The 23,157-nt window shown below is 36.3% G+C and overlaps 4 protein-coding genes and 1 non-coding gene across 18 annotated transcripts in view; 2 read left to right on the forward strand and 3 right to left on the reverse strand.

Annotated features, from left to right (window-relative positions):
• chb (CLIP-associating protein) overlaps positions 1 to 6,674 on the reverse strand; it is an 89,741-nt gene extending 83,067 nt beyond the window's left edge. For all 8 annotated transcript variants that reach the window (XM_087356247.1, XM_087356267.1, XM_087356293.1 and 5 more), the window contains exons 1-2: positions 6,519 to 6,674; positions 4,170 to 4,681 (exon numbers count right to left, since the gene is read on the reverse strand). In XM_087356247.1, coding sequence (XP_087212373.1) covers positions 4,170 to 4,373 — 204 coding nt within the window. In that variant the 5' untranslated portion in view covers positions 4,374 to 4,681; positions 6,519 to 6,674. The remainder of the gene's footprint in view (positions 1 to 4,169; positions 4,682 to 6,518) is intronic.
• Positions 6,675 to 7,300: 626 nt separating this feature from the next.
• On the reverse strand, positions 7,301 to 14,783 carry LOC110836559 (uncharacterized). The gene is made up of 3 exons (XM_022077869.2): positions 14,364 to 14,783; positions 13,992 to 14,216; positions 7,301 to 13,177 (listed from the first exon to the last, which is right to left on the reverse strand). The coding sequence occupies exons 1-3, from the start codon at positions 14,431 to 14,433 to the stop codon at positions 13,002 to 13,004; spliced, it is 471 nt and encodes a 156-aa protein (XP_021933561.1). The 5' UTR covers positions 14,434 to 14,783; the 3' UTR covers positions 7,301 to 13,001.
• Positions 14,784 to 15,674: 891 nt separating this feature from the next.
• On the forward strand, positions 15,675 to 19,545 carry LOC110836558 (uncharacterized). Of its 2 annotated transcripts, none has more exons than XM_022077866.2 (5): positions 15,675 to 16,029; positions 16,760 to 16,956; positions 17,349 to 17,450; positions 17,996 to 18,220; positions 18,896 to 19,545. In XM_022077866.2, the coding sequence occupies exons 1-5, from the start codon at positions 15,986 to 15,988 to the stop codon at positions 18,967 to 18,969; spliced, it is 642 nt and encodes a 213-aa protein (XP_021933558.1). In that variant the 5' UTR covers positions 15,675 to 15,985; the 3' UTR covers positions 18,970 to 19,545. The 2 variants fall into 2 exon arrangements, with proteins under 2 accessions (XP_021933558.1, XP_021933560.1); XM_022077868.2 differs by having other exon boundaries at positions 15,675 to 15,902.
• TRNAP-CGG (transfer RNA proline (anticodon CGG)) lies at positions 17,583 to 17,654 on the forward strand. The gene has a single exon. It is a non-coding gene; the product is annotated as a tRNA-Pro (tRNA).
• Positions 19,546 to 20,507: 962 nt separating the features above from the next.
• LOC110836557 (PTB domain-containing adapter protein ced-6) overlaps positions 20,508 to 23,157 on the reverse strand; it is a 38,522-nt gene continuing 35,872 nt past the window's right edge. For all 6 annotated transcript variants that reach the window (XM_022077860.2, XM_022077859.2, XM_022077862.2 and 3 more), the window contains exons 9-12: positions 22,958 to 23,123; positions 22,470 to 22,623; positions 22,116 to 22,221; positions 20,508 to 21,900 (exon numbers count right to left, since the gene is read on the reverse strand). In XM_022077860.2, coding sequence (XP_021933552.1) covers positions 22,147 to 22,221; positions 22,470 to 22,623; positions 22,958 to 23,123 — 395 coding nt within the window. In that variant the 3' untranslated portion in view covers positions 20,508 to 21,900; positions 22,116 to 22,146. The remainder of the gene's footprint in view (positions 21,901 to 22,115; positions 22,222 to 22,469; positions 22,624 to 22,957; positions 23,124 to 23,157) is intronic.

Below are 23,157 nucleotides of genomic sequence, written 5' to 3' on the forward strand. Positions count from 1 at the left end.
GAGTGACTTGGAGACAGTTCCAGTCGCTCCTATAATTATTGGGATTACTTTTCCTTTCACTTTCCACATTCGCTGCATTTCGATGAGAAGGTCCTTGTATTTCAAGATCTTCTCCACCTGTTTCTTATTTACATTTCTGTAACTTAGTATTGCTATATCAATCAAGAGACAAGTCCCATTTTTGTTTCGGATTATAATATCTGGTTTGTAATTATTATTATAAATATCGGCTGATACCGACATGAATTCAGGGCGTCGATATACATATATATATATATATATATATATATATATATATATATATATATATAACGTAATATCTTGGTAGTACAAAATTTCTCGCGTTATTTTCCAAAAAAGAAAATCTTTCTTAGTTTCTTCTGGATTGGCCACATTGATTGAAGAAGAGTTTAAAAGTACAACTGGTGTAAGTCATTTTACACAGTATCTTTCATTTTCAAAGATTACTGTATTAAAACCACGCAAGTCACGATAAAATTTAATTTTGAAGACGAAAATTTTCTACCTTGATTCAAACAATATCTTTCGTCAAGAGAGATACATTACGAACCCCCTAAAAGGCAGGGATATATAACCTTTTTGAAGCCAAAGCTCGTATAAATAATATTTAGGAATTCAGAAGTCACTCTCAGTGCACGTCATGACAACCGGACATGCATTAGGCTTCGGGTGTAATTATCCATCGACATTACGTCATGGCCAAGAACTGCTTGCTTATCCTTGTCTGACTTGCCGACAGAGATTAAGGATTTGTAGGGAATGTTTAAAGGGAATTTATTCAGAAGACGTTCTAAATCCCCATGGAAATTTTAAAATCATACTTGTGACATTTATTCCCCTGAAGACAAATCTCGTCTAAATAATATTTAAGAATTCAGCCCGTACCGCAAAGAAAATACAGCAAATCAATAATGGTTAACTAGGTTTAATGAAATAATCGCTGTTTGCAGTAAGAACCATGTAGAACCCACATATACAAAATGAAGCACGAGTTACTGATTGTAAAAGCAGGAGGACATGTTGTTACCACTGGACTGTTGAAGGTTAAATACGGATCCGCCACTGTGGAGATTCTCACAAATGAATTGGCATGTCCTCGTCCTTCATAAAAATTAGATCCCATTCCAAGGTTGGTAACACTGACTACGAAATACAGGCAAATTGAAAATGTTCCTGGGGCCCCCCGAAGAAACGTGGATGTTCAAAAATTCACCAACCATCGTTCAGCAGGTAAGCCTTGACAAACGCTGGGCTGTTACCTTGCCTTGACCTACTCTGAAAAACCTGACTTTATGATATTATGGAACACACGTACGCCACAACAAAAACAAAACTTTATCGTGAGTCAGCGTACTTCAGTTTACATCACAACAAATCTCCCCAAGATTCAATTCTAATGTTACCTTATCTTCTTCAAGTGGATTATTTCATTTCTTTTCTTTGCATGGCAAATCCATATCACCGTAATATTAATACTAAGAATAAATCAACTTTCTTGTAATTTTATCCACTCACTCTGACATCCAAAAACTAATTTCATTAAAATCTGCAACTTTGATTTCAAACATTTTTCAGCGCTGTGAACATTCAAAAAATAAAAGTAGAAATAATGCCCGCTTATGTGCAATGGAATGGATTCATTATCAGCAATAAACAAAAACGAAAATTTACAACAACAAAAAACACGTTTGAAAAATGCATGAACTGCGTAACATACCACGACCATAAGCGAAGCATTAACCACAAACGGCATTATTTAAATTATTCCGTCGACTGCAAATGAATGCCAGAAATGAAATGTGATGCAATCTTTGTCCTGTGAATAAAATCCAACTCCTTACAATAGCAGAACCTTGGACCACAACCACTTAACAGGTTAAGCATATGGAACATCAGCTATAATGTATACCTAGCACCAACAAAAAGGCCAGATGTACACCCCTGACACACAGCAGCACTGAACCAAAATAGTGTGACATAAACACACCCTCCTACTTCAACAACTCCAGAGGGTACATCAAATTCATTTGAACATATAATTACAGTAGTATCTACAAGCAAGAGTATTCATGCAAAAACTGCTCTAAACGTGCAATGCCAAAGTAACAGTACAGACAGTGCATACAGATTGCTTGAGGAGGTGACACAATCCCACACAACATGTCGGAATTCCTCAAAGAGTCGCGACCTTCGCCACGCAGGTCTTTAAATGACCACACTCCTCTGTGATTAACAAGTTAGACGATTACTGCCTCATGACAGCTCAGGGACAGAAACATATTTTCTAATTACACCACTCACGAAGACACACGCCATGTGACAAATATAATTTTCTGGCATAAATTCTGCAGGGTAAATGCTGAAGAAAGCCATGAATAAGTTACTTACCATTTTTAGTTTAAGTGTTTTAGGAACTCTTCTTTTAAGATATTATTTCATTTGTGGTCTCAATATTATATCACAATACATGAACTTACTTAAATTTAAAATTCTAGAGCGTCGACAAAAAAATTAATGGTACTTGTGGATTATCGGGACACATCGCTTTAAAAATAGGTTAGGTTAGAGTTGTTGTTATCTGTTAGTTCGTTCAGTTATTTATTGCTGTCCACACACGTTAACCTAACCTAACCTATTTTTAAAGTGCTGTGTCCCGATAACACTCAAGTACCAAATTAATTAATCCAACTGAAGTTGATCACGTTGCTTCAACTGCAGTCATTATATAGCATGAATGGACAATCAAATAGCGAACATCGTAACCTTTATTAATACATCTGTTAGAAGACCACAACCTTACTGATCCTCACAACCCACAAGATACCAGTTGAGTACCCTTTCCAGTCAACAAAATGTGCTGTAGGAATGCAGCGAACTCTACTAATGCCTGAGCAAACACACTCAGAAGTCAGTTTATCAGAGTAATAAACAATATGAATCACAGTAAAGTACTCATTGTAATGATAATTAGTTTACAGACCAAGGTGTTAAAACTCTTCACAGTCCAACCATAACTGGAGTTAAAATAAAAAGTGTACCACCATTTCATCTTGACCTTGACAGGCCTTCAAAATCAGAAGCAAGGACACCCAGCACAGAAAAGGAAGTGCCCTACGTCACAAGCCACTGCCCAAGAGTGCACGCACATCTCATCAAATTATCTCCTTTAGTCAGGTATCAATACCACAAACAAAAACAGAATTTGTGCACATTGGAAGGGCAGAATTTCTTACCAAATTTCACTGAAATTCTATTCCCAGGGACAAGCATGTAAGCAATTACTAAATATTTAACTGAAGCACGTAAAATGTCAACTGGGTGACAGAAAATTTAACAGCTGTCCCTTTTACAAAATTTTCAAAATCTGTTTTTACCAAGGAAAGGAACATGTTATTCCAACCTTAAGAAGACCACAACTGAAGAATTATTTCCACCATTATTACACTACAAAGTGTTTCAATGATGCCTATTTTAACAGCAGCAAAAGAGAATTTAACATCCAAAAGAAAATCATCGCAATACCAGCAAGTGTTGAAAGAAGATTCACTTTCATAAAACTATTAAATAAATTTGATATATTTTCCCTTACTTTTTCAAACAAATTCTGACAAACACAGTATAAACACAAGGCACAACCACAAGCCAAATTATAACCTCACGACAAACCAGTTGGGGATAAAATTATTCAATACTCTTCCAGATAATATTATAAGTTTAAATCAAAATATAAAGTATTTAAACCACCAATAAAGTAAGATTTGAGGTTGCCACGGTGGTGAATATGAAGTCGGCTATCTTCTGGTCAGTAGTCTGATAGAAGTTTGCCAATGTTTCAGAGGTAATAGCTACCTCCAACATCAGGGCAGTTACTGAAGGCATTGAAAAATCACCTTTCACGTAACTCCTACTCCGTAGAATAATTCACTTCAACTGAGAAACATTAAATGTCTATCTACAAGTCCACATGGAGTTACAACCCAGAGAACCAACATCAACTTCCACACTGTCAACAGAAACTTAAATCTTATCTAAATGCTTATGCCTCTACTGACAATTTCACTGTCTCAAGTTAAGGAATAGCTGGACCATAAAGGAATCACAACAGGATGAACCATGCGGTACTCGAAGCTGGGACAAAATGCACTTACCTTGTTGTTACTGCTCTGCATCCATGGTATCAGACCATCAATAAACTGACCAATATCAGAGCACTCTATTGAGTTGTCTGGGTCACCAAGATAATTTATGAGGTTCATGGCCAATGTCAGTTTTGTTCTTGTATCTGCTGTCGCAAGAAGCGGAAGAAATCCATCCATATCCTTTGGTGAGAGTGCCATATTGATTGATACCATAAATTTCAATGGAAGAATTCACAATAGTTGAGTACTTTAACACTACCACACTCACATGAAAACTACAGTTTCACAATCAGATTCATCTTCCATACTTGTAATGTTCACACTACTGAAAACAAGCAAGACGCAGAATTTTGTCACATATTACAAAGTTAATGTCAATTCATCACCAAAGAAGCTATTACAAAATAAATATAACAGTTTCTCCACTAAACATTCATCCTCCCCACATTGTAACTTTCTTGAACAGTATTTTATGCGCTAATACCAAATCACTTGATTCTGCAACACTATCTTCTTTATACCTGAAAAGACAAAATATTATTAATAAATCTGCTATAAATTACTGCAAAGAATGCTGACAGTCTTAAACCTTACATCTAATAGTGAATATTGTTAAGAAAAAACTATTGCAAATGAAAATCAGAATAATAAATCAGTATGAGATAACACAAAGCAACATAACAGAACGTTAGCACCACACCTCATTATTACAAAACTATGGACCAGTAGTTAGCGTGCTCGCCACTGGTCTTAAGGTTTGCTGGGTTCAATCCTGGCCGGGTCGATGGATTTTTAAGGGTGATAAAAATCCGTAGCACAACTTCCTTCGGAGGGGAAGTAAAGCCGGCGGTTCCATGTCGTAGATTTACGGCATGTAAAAGAAACTAACGAGCATGATACGAGATGTTTCGTAAGCAAAATTCAGCTGCCATTTCTCCCCCGTCTCCTAATTAACTGCTAGATGGCTCTGGCAGTCAAATCAGGATTGAGAAGAAATTGAGTAGAGTCAGTGGGCTGGTCACTCACTATTCATAAATGCACACTTGAATACCAAGAAACCTCCGAAAAGTAGGCGGTGAAAACCCACAACTGGGTTGTAGAGTCAAGAAACAACAACAACATGGATCTGAAGTTGTATTTAAAACAAAAAAACTGGACTTTTCATTCTTCTGACAACAGTCTAAGGATTGAAACCTCCGGTGAAATAAGTATAAGATACTTTCAACTTTTTGTCTCTATGACATTACTGCAATCTCACAATTATTGCAGCTGACTGGCTATCAAAGGTAGTAACAGTGATCACACATAGCTTACCTGCATATGAGTTATTTGCTTCGTATTAGTCACAATGTTCTTTTTCATTTGCTTTACAAAAATTAGAGCTTAATACAAATGATCCTCTTTTAGGAGTGCCGTGTAATGAGTATTTGGACATTTTATCAATTTTCTTCTTCTGCTTCTAAAATTAGATGTAAATTCTTTACTATGATCTACATCTACACCAGAGGAAGCTAATTCAGTCATTAATATGAAATTATAAACATGTCAAAAGCTTTAGCATGAATGTGTTTGTATTTAGTTTTGTTAAAAAATTGGTATTTTCTAAAACCAAAGTTCTCATTAAGCAAAATATCATTAGTTTAAATGGGCCATTATTCATAACACACATTTTCTCAAATATCTTATGAAGCCAAGAAAAATTAAAATTTGCCAGCAGTTTATATGTATGACTTGTCCCCTTTCCTATGTAAGGGTTTTCCAATTGATCATTTAAGTCTGGAAATAAATGGTTACACATTCGTATTACAGCTTCACTATACAAGACTCGACTTCTTCATTCTCAGATAAGTCTTTACTTTTATGCGATTTTTTACAAGTTTTTCTTTTTCATATAATCAGAAAACTGTTATTTTGTGGCCAGAGTTCTGACCCAAATATTCTAAATTTACAAAATTTACTCAAATCACAAATTACAGCATTACAAAAACAGACCAAAAATTAAGTGTTCCCATAAACTTCATAAAATAAGAAGGTTCATGAACATCATAACAGACTGACGCACAAAAATATGAAAACTGGCTCTTGCTGAACAAAATATACAAACGACACCACGGACATATACTTTAAACACAACATTGATAATTATGTACTACACAAGATAAATGAAATATAAAAAGTACACAAAAATATGGAAGAAACCTAATGAGAGTAAAGTTTAAGTTTTATTTACAAATGTATTTTGATACCCTCCCTTTCCGACATTGGATCCCAGTCAAATTAGGGCAAATATCGGATCTACTGAGAAGTGTGTATAAAGCTTATAACTATCACATCTAATAACTAAACGCCGATATTTACCTTAAGTAATTACGTACTGTCCGAAAAAAACATCCATAACTAACAGTTCCCCTAGCATTATTGACACTTGCCTCTCCAAACTAACTCCTTAAACCGCCATGTTGGAAATGTGCAAAGATTGCTTTAGTTATCTGAGGTTTGGTAGTTTCACTGAATACGAGAATACATGGTGTGGGTTGCAAGTATCCATTGGTATTACCGAACGTCAACAGAATACACCGCTACTAGCGCTGTAGTACAAACTATTCTACCACAGAAAATGAAAAAACTTGTTTAAATTAATTTTGAACAAAAGTAGCATTTAAAAAAAACTCAGCCTAATTTTATTACAAAACAGAAATGTCCAACCCAAAGTTTATAATGGCATTACCAATGACAAACTATACATTACTCACCTAACTCAAACTCTTTACATCTCATATTAGCCCAAACAATTATTAACTGCAGAATGGAAGGTCAAAAATTCATGTAATTTTGTATGGATGTTGTGACATGAATATGGAAAATATGTTTACTCCAAACTGCATTATAACTTTTCACTTGTTTGCTATTGCTCACGACAGTATAATAAAATTTCACATTACAAAACAATATTGTCAAGAGGAAATTTTGATTACTTATACAACAGTTACTTGCAGGACTTCATTTACAAGATGTCTTCAGAGCCCAACTGACTACAACAAACATAATTCAGTGTTGGATTTCTTGAGGGTCAAATGGGTGGGAATATATAACACACAGTAATGTTAGAGTTGCTTCATCCAATCTACATCTTCAACATATAAAGACATGAGAATTTATTATAAAATAACTTTTTAATATTTGACAAGATTTTTTATTCTTACCTTCACGGTGAAAATATAATTTTCTCTTCCTGTCTGTTACATTTCTACAACAGATTTACAAGGGCATTAATGGTGAGGTATTCAATGACTTGTGGCTGAAACTATCCAAAATATGAAAAAAAATTCCAACATTCATTCCAAACCAAATATCACAATCAAAAATTATAATAAACAAATCTTCTTTCATGCTGCTTGAAGCTGATAATGTTCAGTGCACAAGATCAACTGTATGTCTGTGGCTGAGAGTTCACAAACAGAAATTCTGCTTGCACTACCAAAAAGGCTGCTCACAGCATGGACAAACTGTTCAAATTAACCACAGTACTGTAATTAAACTGACAACTGGCCATGTAAAAACAAGATAATGCAAGCAAGCAATCAATGCACAGGGTATGAAGGGTAACACACATTAGATAGAATAGTAATTATTACAAAGTTTCTTCAGGATGGTTTTTCTTTACTGTAATACTTTTCCATTCCACTTCAAGTCTAAATCACTTAGTTCTGTGACACTGTTAACTCCCTGAATTCTGCATGAGACCTGTACCTGCAGCCATCTGCCAATTTGTTTGAATTCCACACTACAACTGATTCTCATTCAAAAATGTTAGTTCATTTTTCAGCGACACATTTATTTCATGGGTGAGGTACATACTGTTCCAGACCTGACTAATAAAATGGTCACTAATATCTTCGGTGAATGACAAATTAATTCCATGTGCAACAAACAGTATGTATAGTTTCATATCACAGTATATTATGTATGCAGTACAACACGCATTGTGTAATTCTTAATATGCCATTTCTTTTCCATGTGGTCTGATTACTGCTCAGCATAACTCAACATAAAATATCCAACAAATCAACTATAAATTGGAAGTATACATCACGTAATACGGTCATACAATGTGGGAAAATTTAAAAGCTATCAAATGTAAAAATAAATAACCTGGCACTGATAAACACATAAGTTTTTAAAATTTGCTATCATTAATAATATTTCCTATACAGAGACTTCTGTTACAACTTCCTGTACCCTCACCTGTTCAGTAACACAAAAAATGTAAACAAAAAACAAACAAATTGCATAAAACAAGGGCGCAAATGTTGAATACCTCAACCACATGTGACGATTATCTCACGCAGAGGTTAGACATATATTCATGTAGTAAAGGAATGAGCTGAGTAAAGCCAACTGTTCTTCAAAATAAATGTAATAAAAAGGCCATCAGGTCACTGGTGATGTTGAAAAATGATCCCCAATTTTCAGTTCCTGATTTATTTATAAACCTATATTCATTTCACTATATTTTATGAAATTCAATGATGGTGAAAACACAAATCATCACACAACACAGAAGAAGTTGTTTGTTTCATACTGACTGAAGACTGAAGTACAATCCAGAGAACGGAACATGTCCATTGCATTTGACATTTGACTGATATACTTTGGTATAACTGAATATAATTTGTCTTTGTGGATTCAAAAACCTCTTATAGTTTACAGTGAAAGAAGAGAAACGTTATTAATCATGACTGAACACCAAAATATAACATCATCAACAAAAGTGATATATACATTCTTATACTGACACACGCAACTTCAGATGACTACCAACGTTTAACAAATTTATTTGAGTCCAGCATAAAAATTCATTTCTAAATTTTAGCACAACCAAATCAATAATTCACTAGGAAAGTAGTTCCACTACTTCCAACCACTGAACCAGAACTGCTAATAGCTACATAAAAATACATGTCCTTTTTATGGTTGAGCCAGCACATTCTTATTTACAAAACAAATTACTTCATAACACATAAAACAATAGGAATGACAACAATTTATAATAGAGTAATAACAAACACATATTACATGAAATTTACACAGTTAAAAAAGCCTTTTTGCTAAGAAACAAAGACACTAACAAAATAACTTTGTAAAAGAAATATGTAGGATTACAGATATTTTTGACAAGAAATCAATTCACTTTCAACAAACACTCTACATTTAGATGGTGCAATAAGAGTGTGGTACATAAAAAAGATCATGAAAAATGTACAAAACCAGGCCACACCCAATTCTAAGTCAAAAAGTCAGACACAACTATTGGGATTCAAAAACACGATCAAGAAAGCAGTGCACTTACACAACCCTCACATCATGATGATTACACAAGCATGTGTAAAGACTAACTAGGAAAAATCTTGACTAGGCGAGTAATAAAATACTATTATAATTCACAAAGACTGGAAAATACCAAGCAACAGTGTGCTGTTGTAACGATCAGTCCTTGCCAGTATCAACTTAACATTCTACCCATGTTACAGGCATTTAAAGCAGCTTTTAGTATGAATGTCACTGAACATCCCTCCTAAAAAATCACGTAAATTGGTTCCCATTTTATTTATTTATTTACTTGTAGTTTATTTCATGGCTCAGACTTTCTAGCACTGAATGGCAGTATAATAAATAATGAATTGTAAAAGATGTGAAGATTGTTGTCTTCTGGGTTGTTACGCTGTGTAGTCTAGTAGAAGTTTACGGATGTTTCAGAGGTCCTTGCTGCCTCCATCATTCTACCAGACTACACAGCGCAACAACCCAGAAGGCAACAATCTTCAGACTCACCAACATACCAACATCTGAGAAACCAATTTACCTCAGTGTTCCATAAATGAGAAGCTAAGCCACTCACAGCATGCAGCAAAATGGTCGCAAACTTTGCATCCAATGAAAAAAGTCTAAATACTGGCTGGAGATTTCAAATACAGAGGTACATTTGACATACATAATAGGTAATAATAAACTCCTGGAAACTACATTAACACATCCTCCATAAGAGTTGTGTGCGCACTTCTGCGATTTCAGGTCACAATATTATCACAACAGCATTGCTGTTATCATGTGGCAATGTTCTTTTAAGCTCGGGCTGTATGTTTCTATACTTATATAGTAATTATACCATTCTAATTTCTCTATTTAACCCTCTATGTGCTATGATCTTAAATCTTTTCTAATGCCTGTGGTGAGTATTTTGAAAGCATGTCATCTTACTTTTGTATTTTCTTATGACTGTAGATCTGAGTGTAGCAAAGGTAGAAGAGAAATGGATGCCCTTGTACGTAAGCATGTAGCACTCAAAGGGTTAAACAGATTCTTATTTTACGCCAAATACTACATCTGCCCAAATACAATAAACTATATTTAAAATCATTCATTAATTGTGTAAGGTAACTAAACAATACAGAACAGAACCGAATGCACGTAAATATAAAGAATGTTAAATCTTTTCGAGGTATCTGGAGAAAATACATGTGCATCATATTTGGTCAAATGCAGTAGTCAATACAAGAGCCTTTGTACCAGCAATGCCCGACTGCCAATCCAGAAAACAGAAGTCCTTGTACATGAGGCAACTGTAACGCAGCTAAAACGCTTCTTCTCACCCAGTATGTGAAATGACACAAGCCATCAGTCACAGCTTCAACTTCATACCATTTTCACTACATATATTATATATATATTATCTATGAAAGACTATATTCAATAATTGTTAAGTTAAATGAAATTCCTTTCAACCAGCCTTCAAATCACCTGAGTAACTGAAATGGTGGTATCCTGCAGGTCAAAAGAATAACAGACCTTGTTTAGCCAATAAAATGCACCAATAGTAAAGGAGGAATGAAAATGGACTGACAAAGAATCTGCCAGTCATTCCCACAACAACATGGAGCACACAGAAAAAGAGCCGTCCGTTAATACTGCATCACAGGATGAAAGCCAACAGCTGTGAGGACAACAAACACATCAAGAACTTGCTGCACCTAGAGCAGATGGGACTAAGACGGGAGCACAGAATGACCAATCAGCAAAAGACTTGTTATTACATTACAGAGAGAGGCTAAGCGTCACGGAAATTGCACACGAGCGACAATCTTTAATATTAGTTCTGTGTGGATACAATTCGAATCATAACATCTTAATTTATTTTGAATAATTTTATCCGAACAACGGATCTCCAACTTAAAACGCCACACAAGTGAAGACAAGGAAAAGAACAAGACAGAAGAAATCAAGATCAAGATCCATCACATTCATTTTTCCACACTGTCTCTGGGTATAGTGAAAGCCTCTTCACCCTATATCAACTATAAAAATAATAACAGAGGGACTGAAGTAAACCACAAAACCCTCAGACAGGATAGCTGTCTCTCAGCTGGGATTTCAACTCAGGACCTCACAAATATGAATCAGAAGTGCTAATCACTTCAAAATAGTTACATCAGAATCACAAGAAGATAATACTGTTAATTGGGACCTGAAGGTACGACAAAAACACAAGCTACTGTTCAGACTAAATTTACAGATTTTCCCATAATGCATTTTGATTAACAGATATTCGAAGAAGTCGATGATTTATTGTCTGTTCAGTGTTTATCACGTTGTCTGCATTAGAGAGCTGGCTGAGAGGAATTATTGTTTATCTCACAGCAAGGCAAACATACAATGAGTTCTGGCAAGCCCTAACCTTAAAAAAGGCTCCCAGTTACTCTAAAGGCCTTAATACTAGCAAATACAAACAGATATTTCAACCAAGTCCTTGGTACATCAGTAAGAACAAATGATTTCTAATAACTGACATAACCTCAAATTGCTAGTTCAAAGGATGGCCAGGCACAGCATTCAACATAATAAATTTTTACAAGTACCTGATAAAAATAAATAAATAAATCACAATAAACCTTTATCATATGGTAATGGGGCTGCTCCCCACTTAATGGTATCTGCACCTTGTCGTGGTGGTGGGGCTTGAGTACCTCAGTGACCCCAAGAGCTACTGGTAGGGCCTCTCTAGCCAGATTGGTCGAGGGGGAGAGGTACCCTGGTCCTCCAGGTTGGGGGTTGGTCACAAGGCTAACAACCTTGCACCGTAAAAGGTAAGATGTTTCAAAACCTCGATCAAAGCCTCCGACAGACGGACCTGACAGAGGACCGAATGGAAGAGGAGAATTGAGGAGGCCATGGACCGAATACGGACCAGAGAGCCATAGAAGAAGAAGAAGAATGGGGCTGCTGGCCAAACCTAAACTTCACAGTTAAAAGACTGGACTGCGTGGAAATTGTGATGCACGGCTGACGAAGGTTAAGCACCCACCTTTTAATTTGTGCCATTTGATTTATTTATTCTGCCCACTAAATGAAGCACCCATTCTTATATAATAAGAAATATATATGTTACTGCTTTTTAGAGTATGACAAAGATAGAAATAACGAGAGATGAATTAAATTTTTGTGCCAGAATTCTCAACCACTTCCTGAAACTAAACCTGGGTTCAGAACAGACAAAATCCCAACTCTTGGGGTAGAAATGAGAAAAAGTTTAAAAAAAAATCCAAAGTAATGTTATGAGCACGAAGACAACATTTTCATGGACATATTCAGTGCAAAAGCTTCGTACAAATATTCTAAAAAATCACTAAATCGCAAAATCATTTTGTGCCACAATTAAACTGTACACGTAACCTGGCCTCGATGATCTAGCATTATGACACATTCGTAAAGAAACACACTTACTCAGACACCCATGACTTGGCTTCCAGTCTTATTATATTCCTGACCCCTACCAAAATCTCACGTTCATGCAATCGGTGGGTCATCATCGTCTTCCTGTCCAATCCGAACCTCGTCATAACGCCGTTGTCTCAGCTGGCGAAACCAGTGTAGCCAGTGGAACCGGCGTGCAGAGTACAGCAATCCTACCACCACCACAATCAGCACCAGTGGAATCAGAATGCCGGCAGCAATGGCAGAACCTGGCAAACATTAAGTAACTGTTCGCAACATACAACAAGAATTGTATACAGAAACAAAATAAATAGTAGTAATAACAAACTTTGGTGATGAAAGGAAGTTATTTAAGTGACAAATATTTTGGACATTTCCCATTGTACTGCTTCCTAGTTAAAATACACATCTCAATAGCTGACTCTGCTTCCACCATCAGGTAAAAATATAAAACCTACTACATACGGTCTGTAAGATGGAGCTAATACCTGGTCTGAAATGCAATGCACTTCAGGCCGGCTGATATTGGCTGACATGCATACAACAGCACGCACATGATCAGAAGACTACACAAAGCTGTACAAAGATGTATTATTTCACATACAGATCTATTTTTCCCACCCTGATGAAAACTTTAATACTTCTTCACCAATTTTTGAGTTATAAATCAACTATATTAGCTACTAGACCAATATCTCAATCACCAATTTTACTTCATTTTATAGTAAACAAAAAGCAATGAATACAGATGTATTCTGGCATGTTGTGCCATGCAGTCTGGTAGACAATGACCAACATTTTGGAGTAGCATACTGCCTACATCATTGCTCTGATGATGGAGGCAGTAAGAACCTCCAAAACCATCTAAGAAGCCATCTCCATACTTATTGCTGTGAGAACCTGAAATCTCATGAACAAAAGCTTCCATTAAAACATGAAACTTTCAGATGAAACCTCAAATTGGGCAAGTCCTTTATCTGTAATTCTTGCTAGCTAATACATACAATAATGTAAGTGGAATAGAAAACAGTACTTGCAACAGATTACACCCGAATTCATTACCTGATACGTTAGATGAATGTTCTGTCTTTGGTGTTGTAGGCTTGTCATCTGAATGTGGGTCTGGAGTGACTGGCCTGGTCTGTAAGCATGGTTCCGCGGGGCTCTGTTTCCTGTATCCAGGTTTACATTTGCACACACCAGTATCATTACTTGCTTTCTGTTGGTAACAAGTTTCATTAGGATCTGGGCACGCACGACCCACTGTATGCACGGTACATATCGTTTCTGAAATAAAACTTAGTTAAAATCACAGAAGTCGTCTTTTCAAATCAGTTACAATACAAAATTAAATTTTACTAATTAGTACATTACGTTGCATATGTAATTAAATTAAATTAAATTACAATAATGCAGTTTAAACAAATCTTTTACCTGAAGCTAATATGCTTTCAAACACAAAAACACCGATAAAACAAATAACAAAACTGCAACGACTGTTCATTTTCTTCCTTGGTTAAGTGTGACACATCAATGTAAGTATTCTCTCTTGATCTTAACGTATTTGTTTGCATATATGGAAAAATACAGTCAGCCTTCAACCTTTCCACTAAAGCACAATGACAGGAAATTTGCCCCTGAAAACTACGTCGCGATAATATGTGCCCACTTGATGCTTTCCATTGATATTAAGAAAACAGTGTCGCCAATAGTCACAATACAGGTCGTAACATGAGTAATTTAAAAATCAACGTGAATGAAATTGCAGTAAGAACTGTTTCCATACAATTCCTGTAACACTCGAGACAATTATAATACGAATGGCAAACCTGGGCACAAACAAACACAGAACGATAAATGCAGAGAGAAACTGTAATCTTGAATCGATTCTGATTCTAGCTGTCATGTACACCCCTAGCCTATATCTTGGAAACAAATTGTTTGGCTAATCAGTGACGTATGACAAGTGTACACAAAACGATGTCTTCAATAAAAGAAACCCGTAGGATGTCAAAAAGTAACCAAATAGCATCAAGAGTTCACAGTCTATTTGACCTCTATATAGGTCACGGAATACTACATACCGTAGTTAAGCTTACTGACTTTGAACTAGCTGATAATTATCAAAATTTGCATAGTATTATTTTAAAACAGTTGTCATTCGATGCACTAATTTGTATGTGATGTAAAATTATTGCATTTCCCCCCCCCCCCCCACAAACATGCCTTCAGTCAACAGTGAATTAGAACAACGTGTGAGAGTGTGTGTGCCCGTAACTTTTGTGGGAATGAATATGTCACAATTCTCTTCCTATATGCTAGTAAAAACTGAAGATATATGATGTTATGCTGTATATCTGAATGTTTAGATATTGCGGAGTATCATTTAAACATTTATTATGATAATTTCTTTAAATTTTCAAAATTCAAAACATGTTTATATAAGTTCTGATGTTTTGTGGTTATATTACAGTTCCTCGAGCCATTTAAGTCTGCATTTCCAACTTGCGAAAATGAGCGATGTTTTTTTTTAATTTTGCTCTTAGATTCTCTGTTTTATGAGCTGGATAGGATAAGATTTCGGGTGGACCCCAGAGCCGTTCTAAATTAAAAAGAACAGAGAAGAACCGTGACCCTGGCGGTAATAGAACACCGATCGTTGTCGGCCATTTTTGTTCACAGAAAATCAAAAACACAAATTCAGCTTTTTTCTATCACAAAGGAAGTATTACTTAAGGAGTGAGATTTAGGCAAAGTAGGAGTTAAAGCAGGACTGCCAACTATTTTTGGATTGTTGTTGCTGAAAAGACAGAGAGAACGATTTTAAAAAGACCAGGAGGAAGGATCAGGGACAGCGGGGTTCGTTACAGTGTTACTGTTATAAATGCTATTTGAGAAGAAGGCTGTAGAACTGGTCTTCAAGTAGACGAGGAAGCTGCCTGTGTTCAGTTGAACTCTACTGCCCCAGCAATCGTACGTAGGTGACGTCACATAAACACAATTGTATTTAAACGTCAGCTTGCGCCTTTTAGCTATACTTATCGCACTAACGACAAATGATTGCACGCAGAATTGTGATTCAAGGACTTCACTCATCCAGGTAAGAGCTCACTGCAGGACAGTGAGAATGAGGATATCACACTGCAGGGGTGTGCAAATCCGGACAAGTTTTCCTTCATATTTTAATTTAAGAAGAACGAGACATTTCTACTATCTTTTAAAAACGGTCTGTCCAATTATTTTAACAGGGAACAATTTTTTCCTGTGCAGGAAGTAAAGGCAGCTTAATTTAGATAATATTTCTATGTTCTCGCATTAAACGTCTGTACTTAGACGATTTAGGAAGATAATCAAAACTCCTCTTGTCCAATTCAAATGTTGGAGACTTTACTGGAGAGCTTACTGTGTTGCGGTAAGGTAAAGTTCATGGTGCTTGATTAAGTAACACTCCATACAGACGCATAAGAGTGTGGCGGTATAGCTCCACGTATTCTTCACCTTGTGAGTGTTCAGTTTCATTCCCTGGTCTTCTAACTTTCGGGGAAATATGCCCTGTTCCCACATCACAGGAGGTACGGACTGTTCCAAAGTCGGTCTCAACGTGGCGACGCAGAGAAATACTTATGACCCTGCCGGGAATCGAACCCGTATCCTAACTACTGCACTGCTGAATTGCACTGGCTTCCCCATGGCTTGCGAAGTTTACACATTACAATGTGACTTATTAATTACAAAAGCAACACATCTTCTGACGAGAATTGTCTTCGTGTGCAGTTCCTTTGCAGAATTTGGCCATACAATATTTTAATTAACTTTCCTGCATGTTGCAGAATGCAGTGGGCTTATCTATTCACATTGACAACTTTCGCAGTAGCCTATTGTTACCCTGCGTTACCATGCCTCACTCAAGATGGCTACTGCACTGAATTGCAGTGTGCCATTAAGCAACCTGACGACTGTATTAATGGACACTTCAAACCAAATGTCAGTGACTGTGGATGTTGCCCATCATGTATAAAATTCTTAGGTGAGTACACTGTACTGAAATATTACTATAAGCGCTATGGTTCTACTTATACACGGTGAAGGCGGAGAAAAGACAAGATACTTCCGGAAATACCTGAAGTAACACGAAGGAAGGGTTTCAAAATCCCCAGCTTTCGTTAAAACAGAAAAAAAAACACATATACAAAGACCCATGTCAACAGCATAGTTGAATTCGTGAATGTCGTCAATTCCGGGGTGTGTTCAGGTCAAAGATAAACCGTTCATGGTGCTCCCGGAAGTAGAGGGCTGAGAAGAGGGTTGCTACACTTCCTAACGCTTTCTCCAGTTGCTTAATATAATTAAATTTTCGGCACCCGATTTCATCCCCGTCAGATGCAACGTATCTTAAAAATCATTTAAATAATTTTCTAGATCGCGGTCAGCCGTGCCATCAAGTCGAGATACCAGCAGAATATGAATGTGGTGCAGATCTAGTATGCAGTGAAAGAACTGGAACGTGTGTTCCTCCGTCTGGTGAGCATATACGTAGATTGTTACACAAAAAATTATAATGTTCTTAAAATTACAATAACAAACTACATTAATAGTACAATGAACATATCAATCGGCGTTTATAACTGTAAATTTCTAATCCTTCTTTTCACTGGCCTGTTGGTCTAGGGGTATGATTCTCGCTTCGGGTGCGAGAGGTCCCGGGTTCAATTCCCGGACAGGCCCTATTTTTTTTTTTCTTCATGTGATGTGCATTTTTCTTTGCTTTCGATCTTGAGTTCAGAAAAGATTCCATTTAAGAAAAGAGCATTACATTGTCAATTTTGATGTAAACAACTCTATTTGTAAATACCTAAAACTTAGAAATCATAAAAATTATTATAGAGAAAAACCAGGTTATTCATGTATTACTTATAAATTTCAATACATTGCCAAAATAGCTAAGATGAAAGAGCATTAGACTGAAAATCTGAATATCCCAGGTTTAGACACCTCACATTTTAAATTTGTAGATAACCTCATACTTTGCATTATAAATCTGCATAAATCTATATTTTATGATTCAGCTGAAACTCCACTGGTGGAGGAGGCATCCAAGGGATCAAACCAACCAAATATGCCATGCATGGAAGCAGTAAAATTGCATCCTAAGAAACCCCCTGCATGCACACCTGAAGGTGCCTATGCCCCCAGACAGTGTCGCGGTGAGGTGTGTTTCTGCGTCACGCTTGACGGAAGACCGATACCCTACTACAAGGTCATCAGGAAGCTTGCCGATTCTATGGAGTGCAGTAAATATATATTTTTAATTTTTTTCCTGTGTGCGCCACTTGGATTGGTTGCCTAGATAAAAAAAGTGTAACAAATTTTGGTAAGAAAATCTCATGGAAACGGGTCTCTTCATGTACCGACAGACATTTGTCCGTGTGCCTTATGCACAAAGCCATGAATGCATGTAGGGGAGTACAAGTAAATCTCCATACATTCTTCACCTTTTCAGTAGATGGAGGTGACTGATGAGTTTATGAGCTTGCCCTCATAAAAGGGGGAAGATGGGCTCCAGAGCAAGTGTTCAGAGTGAAGGACTTTACCAACCAGCCAAGAATCAAACCCTAAAATAGTATGACATTATTAAATTGAACCCTAAGGAAACAGGATGTGATAATATGAACCACATGTCCATAATGCAGAACGGTTATGTTCGCCAAAGTGGAATTTAATTAATATCTGTTTTTTCGCTGTCCAAATACGAACTGTTTTTAGTAATTATTTTTTGTCAAACAGTGGACACAATTTTAGAAGTGGGCCACACAAAATATATTTCTTAGCCATGGGTTAGGAAACCATTCTACAGCTTCAAATGGAATTATACTTCTGGTTAGCCAACTCCATCTGTATAAATAGCCATTGAAAATGTAACATAACACCACCTAGTAAAATAATGTGAAATATCATACTGCTTACAGATTGCGCCAGAGTCGAGATTGCTAGGAACAATGGTCGCATGTGCAACAAGCTGGGAAACTTCAAACCTCAGTGAATAATTATGCAAAGTGACGGAGAAACTACAATACTTCTGTTGGAAACCACTCGTCTGCTGGTACTGAATGAAAAGAAATAGGATATATTCACGCTGCCATTGATGGTCATTACCCAGAAAACAAGTTGATGCTTATAAAGAGAACATGCATAATATATCAGTGTAAATAGTGATCGTAGCCTGCGTCTGAAACACACACACATATATATTCACTGGTCGATATTTAAAATAAACTTTCCAAGATATTTACATCACTTTAATTGTGAACTGACATTACATTCTACCCAAAAATTTAGCCGAGACTCTAATATTAAACATAAGGAGATTTGTCCAACCAGATGTAGAGATAGGGGGATACAGTTGAGATATGTGAACTTGAAAGACTCCACGATCCAGAACTTCCGTCATAATTAGCCAACAAACATTTAATACACATAACAGTTTGTCTATAACAAATTAGAAGCATTAAAGCAAAAGAGAGCATTCCGCTCACGTCTTTCTTGTTCCTTTATATAAGACGCATTAGCTGCTACTGATCAGCACAACTGTACACAAATAAATTGTTTGTATATGCAATTATGTAGTTTCATTTTATTTTATATTACTCTTATATTTCCGGTTTAACAATGTTTATACATTTTCCGGTGCCCTTTTACTGGTCCCAACTTTCTGTTGGCTTGATCTATGGACATTCGGTAGGACTCCTTGGACGAGGGATCGGCCCGTCGCAAGGCCTCTACCTGTACACAGGACAGCACAACAAACATCCATGGCATGAGTGGGATTCGAACCAAAGGTCCAACCGGCACAAGGCCCATGCCTCAGACCGCGCAGCCACTGCGGACCCCACTTTATATTACTCAAAATTAAAATACAAGATACAGCTTGCTGGTGAGCCCCCGTTAATTTGGCAGTACACCCATTGTACATATATTGTACAATTATGTGATTATAATCAAGACAGGTTAATTCAAATGAGTGATTTGTATTTGGGAAGTTGCCTATTAGATAGGACAGACTAACACAATTTCACTCGTCTTCTGGGATAGAAGTGCTTTAATATGAACAAAATGTATTTTGTAACCTCGAGATATGGTTGAATAAAATCAGAAAGAACATGGCTACTGCTAAACCATTAATTCATGACAACAAATCTGGCTGGTAGCTCTGCAGTACAGAATTTAAATGCCTTGCGACAGAGGTTGAAACTTGTAACCCGAACTCAATATTGTCAACATTTTCATTCAAAACCTTCAGTAGTCGAACGAAAAGTACTTACCTGCATATATTTTCCAAGTAGTACTTCAGCCAGTTCAAAGCATTAACTTGATTTCCCAGAATTAATGTAATTCCTTTATTTCTGGTTTTACCTACCTGCTTGCCCTTGAAATTTACTAGGCAGTACCTCAGAACGGACCTTGCAGCCAACTTCCAAACTACTGGAATATTTTCAGTGTCGATATGACATGAAAAAACATGGGTCACGCTGGGAGGTTCTGGTTAAGGAGAGGTTGGAAATTGAAAACACAATGTCAATGTATCATAAACAAAAGGGAAAGTATTTTCATTACAATAACAAAACATCATCTTATAGAGTCAATATATACAGCATATCAATTTATGTATCAAGACAGAAAATCTATCAACTATAACAAGAATTACAGGAGGTAAAATTATATCCTCGGTGCTTAAGAATATGTTAAGCCTTTATATGAAAAATATATTTATTATTCAATCTAACAGCATCGTAACTATATAAAGTGTAATATTGCTTTTTCTTCGATTTAACCATTGAATTCAAAATGCATAATAAAGCTAGCATTTTAATCCATGTTTTGACAATTAAAAGGAATAAGCTCTATCATTTATTACTAATTAAGAATGGTTTGTAATTTAGTATTGAAGCTTATATATATATATATATATATATATAAACACGCGTGTCAACGCTTCAAGAAACTTGTTTCGCATCTCAAGTCATAAGGTGCAGAGAAAAGAATACTTGTTATGAATTATGGTACTTGCAGAAGGAAACGTTTCTTGTGCATCTGATCATACGTGCAGAAAAGTCTGAAAATGTTTTGTATCCAAGTAACAATAAAAATATTCACTTATTTTTCAATTTTTTTTAAATATTATACAATAGTATTAATACACATAGCACTTCATTTGGAAACCCCCCCTTTTCCAAAAAAAGGATGACTTTCTACGTATCAATATATTGGTGAAAAAAAATACAATAGGCTGTACATACGGTCAGAGGCGGAACAAGACCTTCCTGCCAAAAGTGGCATTATTCGTAACAATTATTCTTTTCCTGGCACCTAATGGACTGTAAGACAAGTTTCCTGCAGTACTGACACACGTGGTAATTTACAAGCTGCACGACTAAATTACAAACTTTTTTTAATTGGCAATAAATTATATCACAAATTCGTTTACTTTGAACAATCATTACAGTTTCTTCTACTTCTTAAAATTATTATACATCTCAGTTTTCATCTGCCACAATAAACTATGTACAGTGAAATACTGAAATTCTCAATCAATACGAGCCGAAACTACCTCAGTGGAAGACTGGACTCATCACGTTTTAACATCTCGAGTTTTCTTCTTATGGACAAAGATGACGTACCGTCGAGCTCTCTAATTCACCATCTATGCAGACACAGCACCAAGTCTTCAGCCATTTTGTTTAAATTAATTCAACTCTCACACTGCACACAATCATAATGAATAATTACAGAAATATAATTAATATTTCTTACTATGTGCATACATAAGAAATATTAATTGCAGTATCTTGGCTCTCAGTTCATCCATGTCCACTGAACAGAAAATTCTGGCTGTCAAAGATGATAATGCAGCAGTGTAGACAACTAAAGTCAACAGAGTGACTGAGTAGAACACTGACATGCCCACACACAACATCTAGAAGAAAGTTTATAAAAAGGTTAATTCCAAACACCATGTTAAAAAAATTAAACTCATTTCAATGCCATGTTGAATAATGGTGACCTTTTCAATCACCATTACTTAGATCAGAAGGAAATAATGCAGATTAACAATCAGTAGCTTAAAATAACTCTGAAAATATATGAGAAGCCTTACCAGAACTTTTCACAGCATCTGTTCATCACGCTTACCTGGCAGAGAGGCACTCTAAAGTATTACTTCCTAATTACGAAGTGGATCCAAGCTTTCTAGTGAGAAGTCTTCATTACCGAACGAAAGTCCTCGACTGAAACCATCCTGTAAGCAGTTTGATCTATGAGAAGGCTATAAAATAAAGTATTTCAAAGACACCTCAGGCAAAACCTCGAAACTCTTACATCCTAGACAAGCTTAACCATACTTCAGGTCACAAATTTATTTAAACAGAACTATAACAGTTTATTACAAATCTGATATTTTCAGCTCCATTATAACTTTAAATTTTTCCTAACAAACTGTACATTCTGCATGTAAAAATATATCATTTATATTTGAGACCATCTTACCTTCATCTCCAGAAGTCTCTTGTCTAGAAGTCCAATGGCGTTCTCCAGTTCTTGCTGCGACGGTTCTCCACTCTCTTGGTTTCCAAAGTCTCCCATCCCAAACGGATCGGAGAGAACGCCTACTGCTGAAGGCACCTGCTGCTTCAGCGCAGACCTGCGACAGAGGAAAAGACATAAATGAGCTGTTTTGTCTAAAATCACTTATGACGTGTAGCCGAGTCACTTCTTGGCAACAGACCAACAATTCTGGTAAAGTTTCTACCGAGTTCTTCAATTCTTCCAGGTAGTAGAGATAAAAGTCCAACCAATCATCACATCCTATTTTCTAAAATACATTTTAGTACTATCTTCCCACGATTGTTCCAATCTTCTAAAATACTCGCAATCCATTTTCTTTTCTCAGGTTAAAAATCAACTCTTTTACACATACAAAATGGCACATCTCAGATACAGATTCTGGACTGAATAAAACACATAACGTATCCTACCTGTTAGGAATAGGGGGTGCTGACAGCGTCGATGCCGAAGCAGGGTTAAATGGGGTGGAACCGAAGAGATCCTCCTTGAATGGATCTGCATTCTGTGGGGTTGTACCATTATTATGCGTGTGCGTGCGTCTGGACGAATCTCTGGGAACTTTTGGAGGTGGAGCCACTGTCAAATAAATTGTCGCCATCAGGCCAATATT

This window comes from Zootermopsis nevadensis, unplaced genomic scaffold (genome assembly GCF_977971745.1).
Source record: "Zootermopsis nevadensis isolate Lab colony 2312 unplaced genomic scaffold, Znev_1.0 Znev_ptg000002l, whole genome shotgun sequence".
NCBI lineage: Eukaryota > Metazoa > Arthropoda > Insecta > Blattodea > Termopsidae > Zootermopsis > Zootermopsis nevadensis.

Excerpts from the sequence above, each read along its gene's own strand:
- LOC110836559 (XM_022077869.2), bottom strand. The coding sequence starts at position 14,433 with ATGAACAGTCGTTGCAGTTTTGTTATTTGTTTTATCGGTGTTTTTGTG. Across the intron at positions 14,217-14,363 it reads TGAAAGCATATTAGCTTCAG|AAACGATATGTACCGTGCAT; the intron begins GTAAAAGATTTG and ends GTTTTATTTCAG. Across the intron at positions 13,178-13,991 it reads ACATTCATCTAACGTATCAG|GTTCTGCCATTGCTGCCGGC; the intron begins GTAATGAATTCG and ends AATGTTTGCCAG.
- LOC110836558 (XM_022077866.2), top strand. The coding sequence starts at position 15,986 with ATGATTGCACGCAGAATTGTGATTCAAGGACTTCACTCATCCAG. Across the intron at positions 16,030-16,759 it reads CAAGGACTTCACTCATCCAG|AATGCAGTGGGCTTATCTAT; the intron begins GTAAGAGCTCAC and ends TGCATGTTGCAG. Across the intron at positions 18,221-18,895 it reads TGCCGATTCTATGGAGTGCA|ATTGCGCCAGAGTCGAGATT; the intron begins GTAAATATATAT and ends TACTGCTTACAG.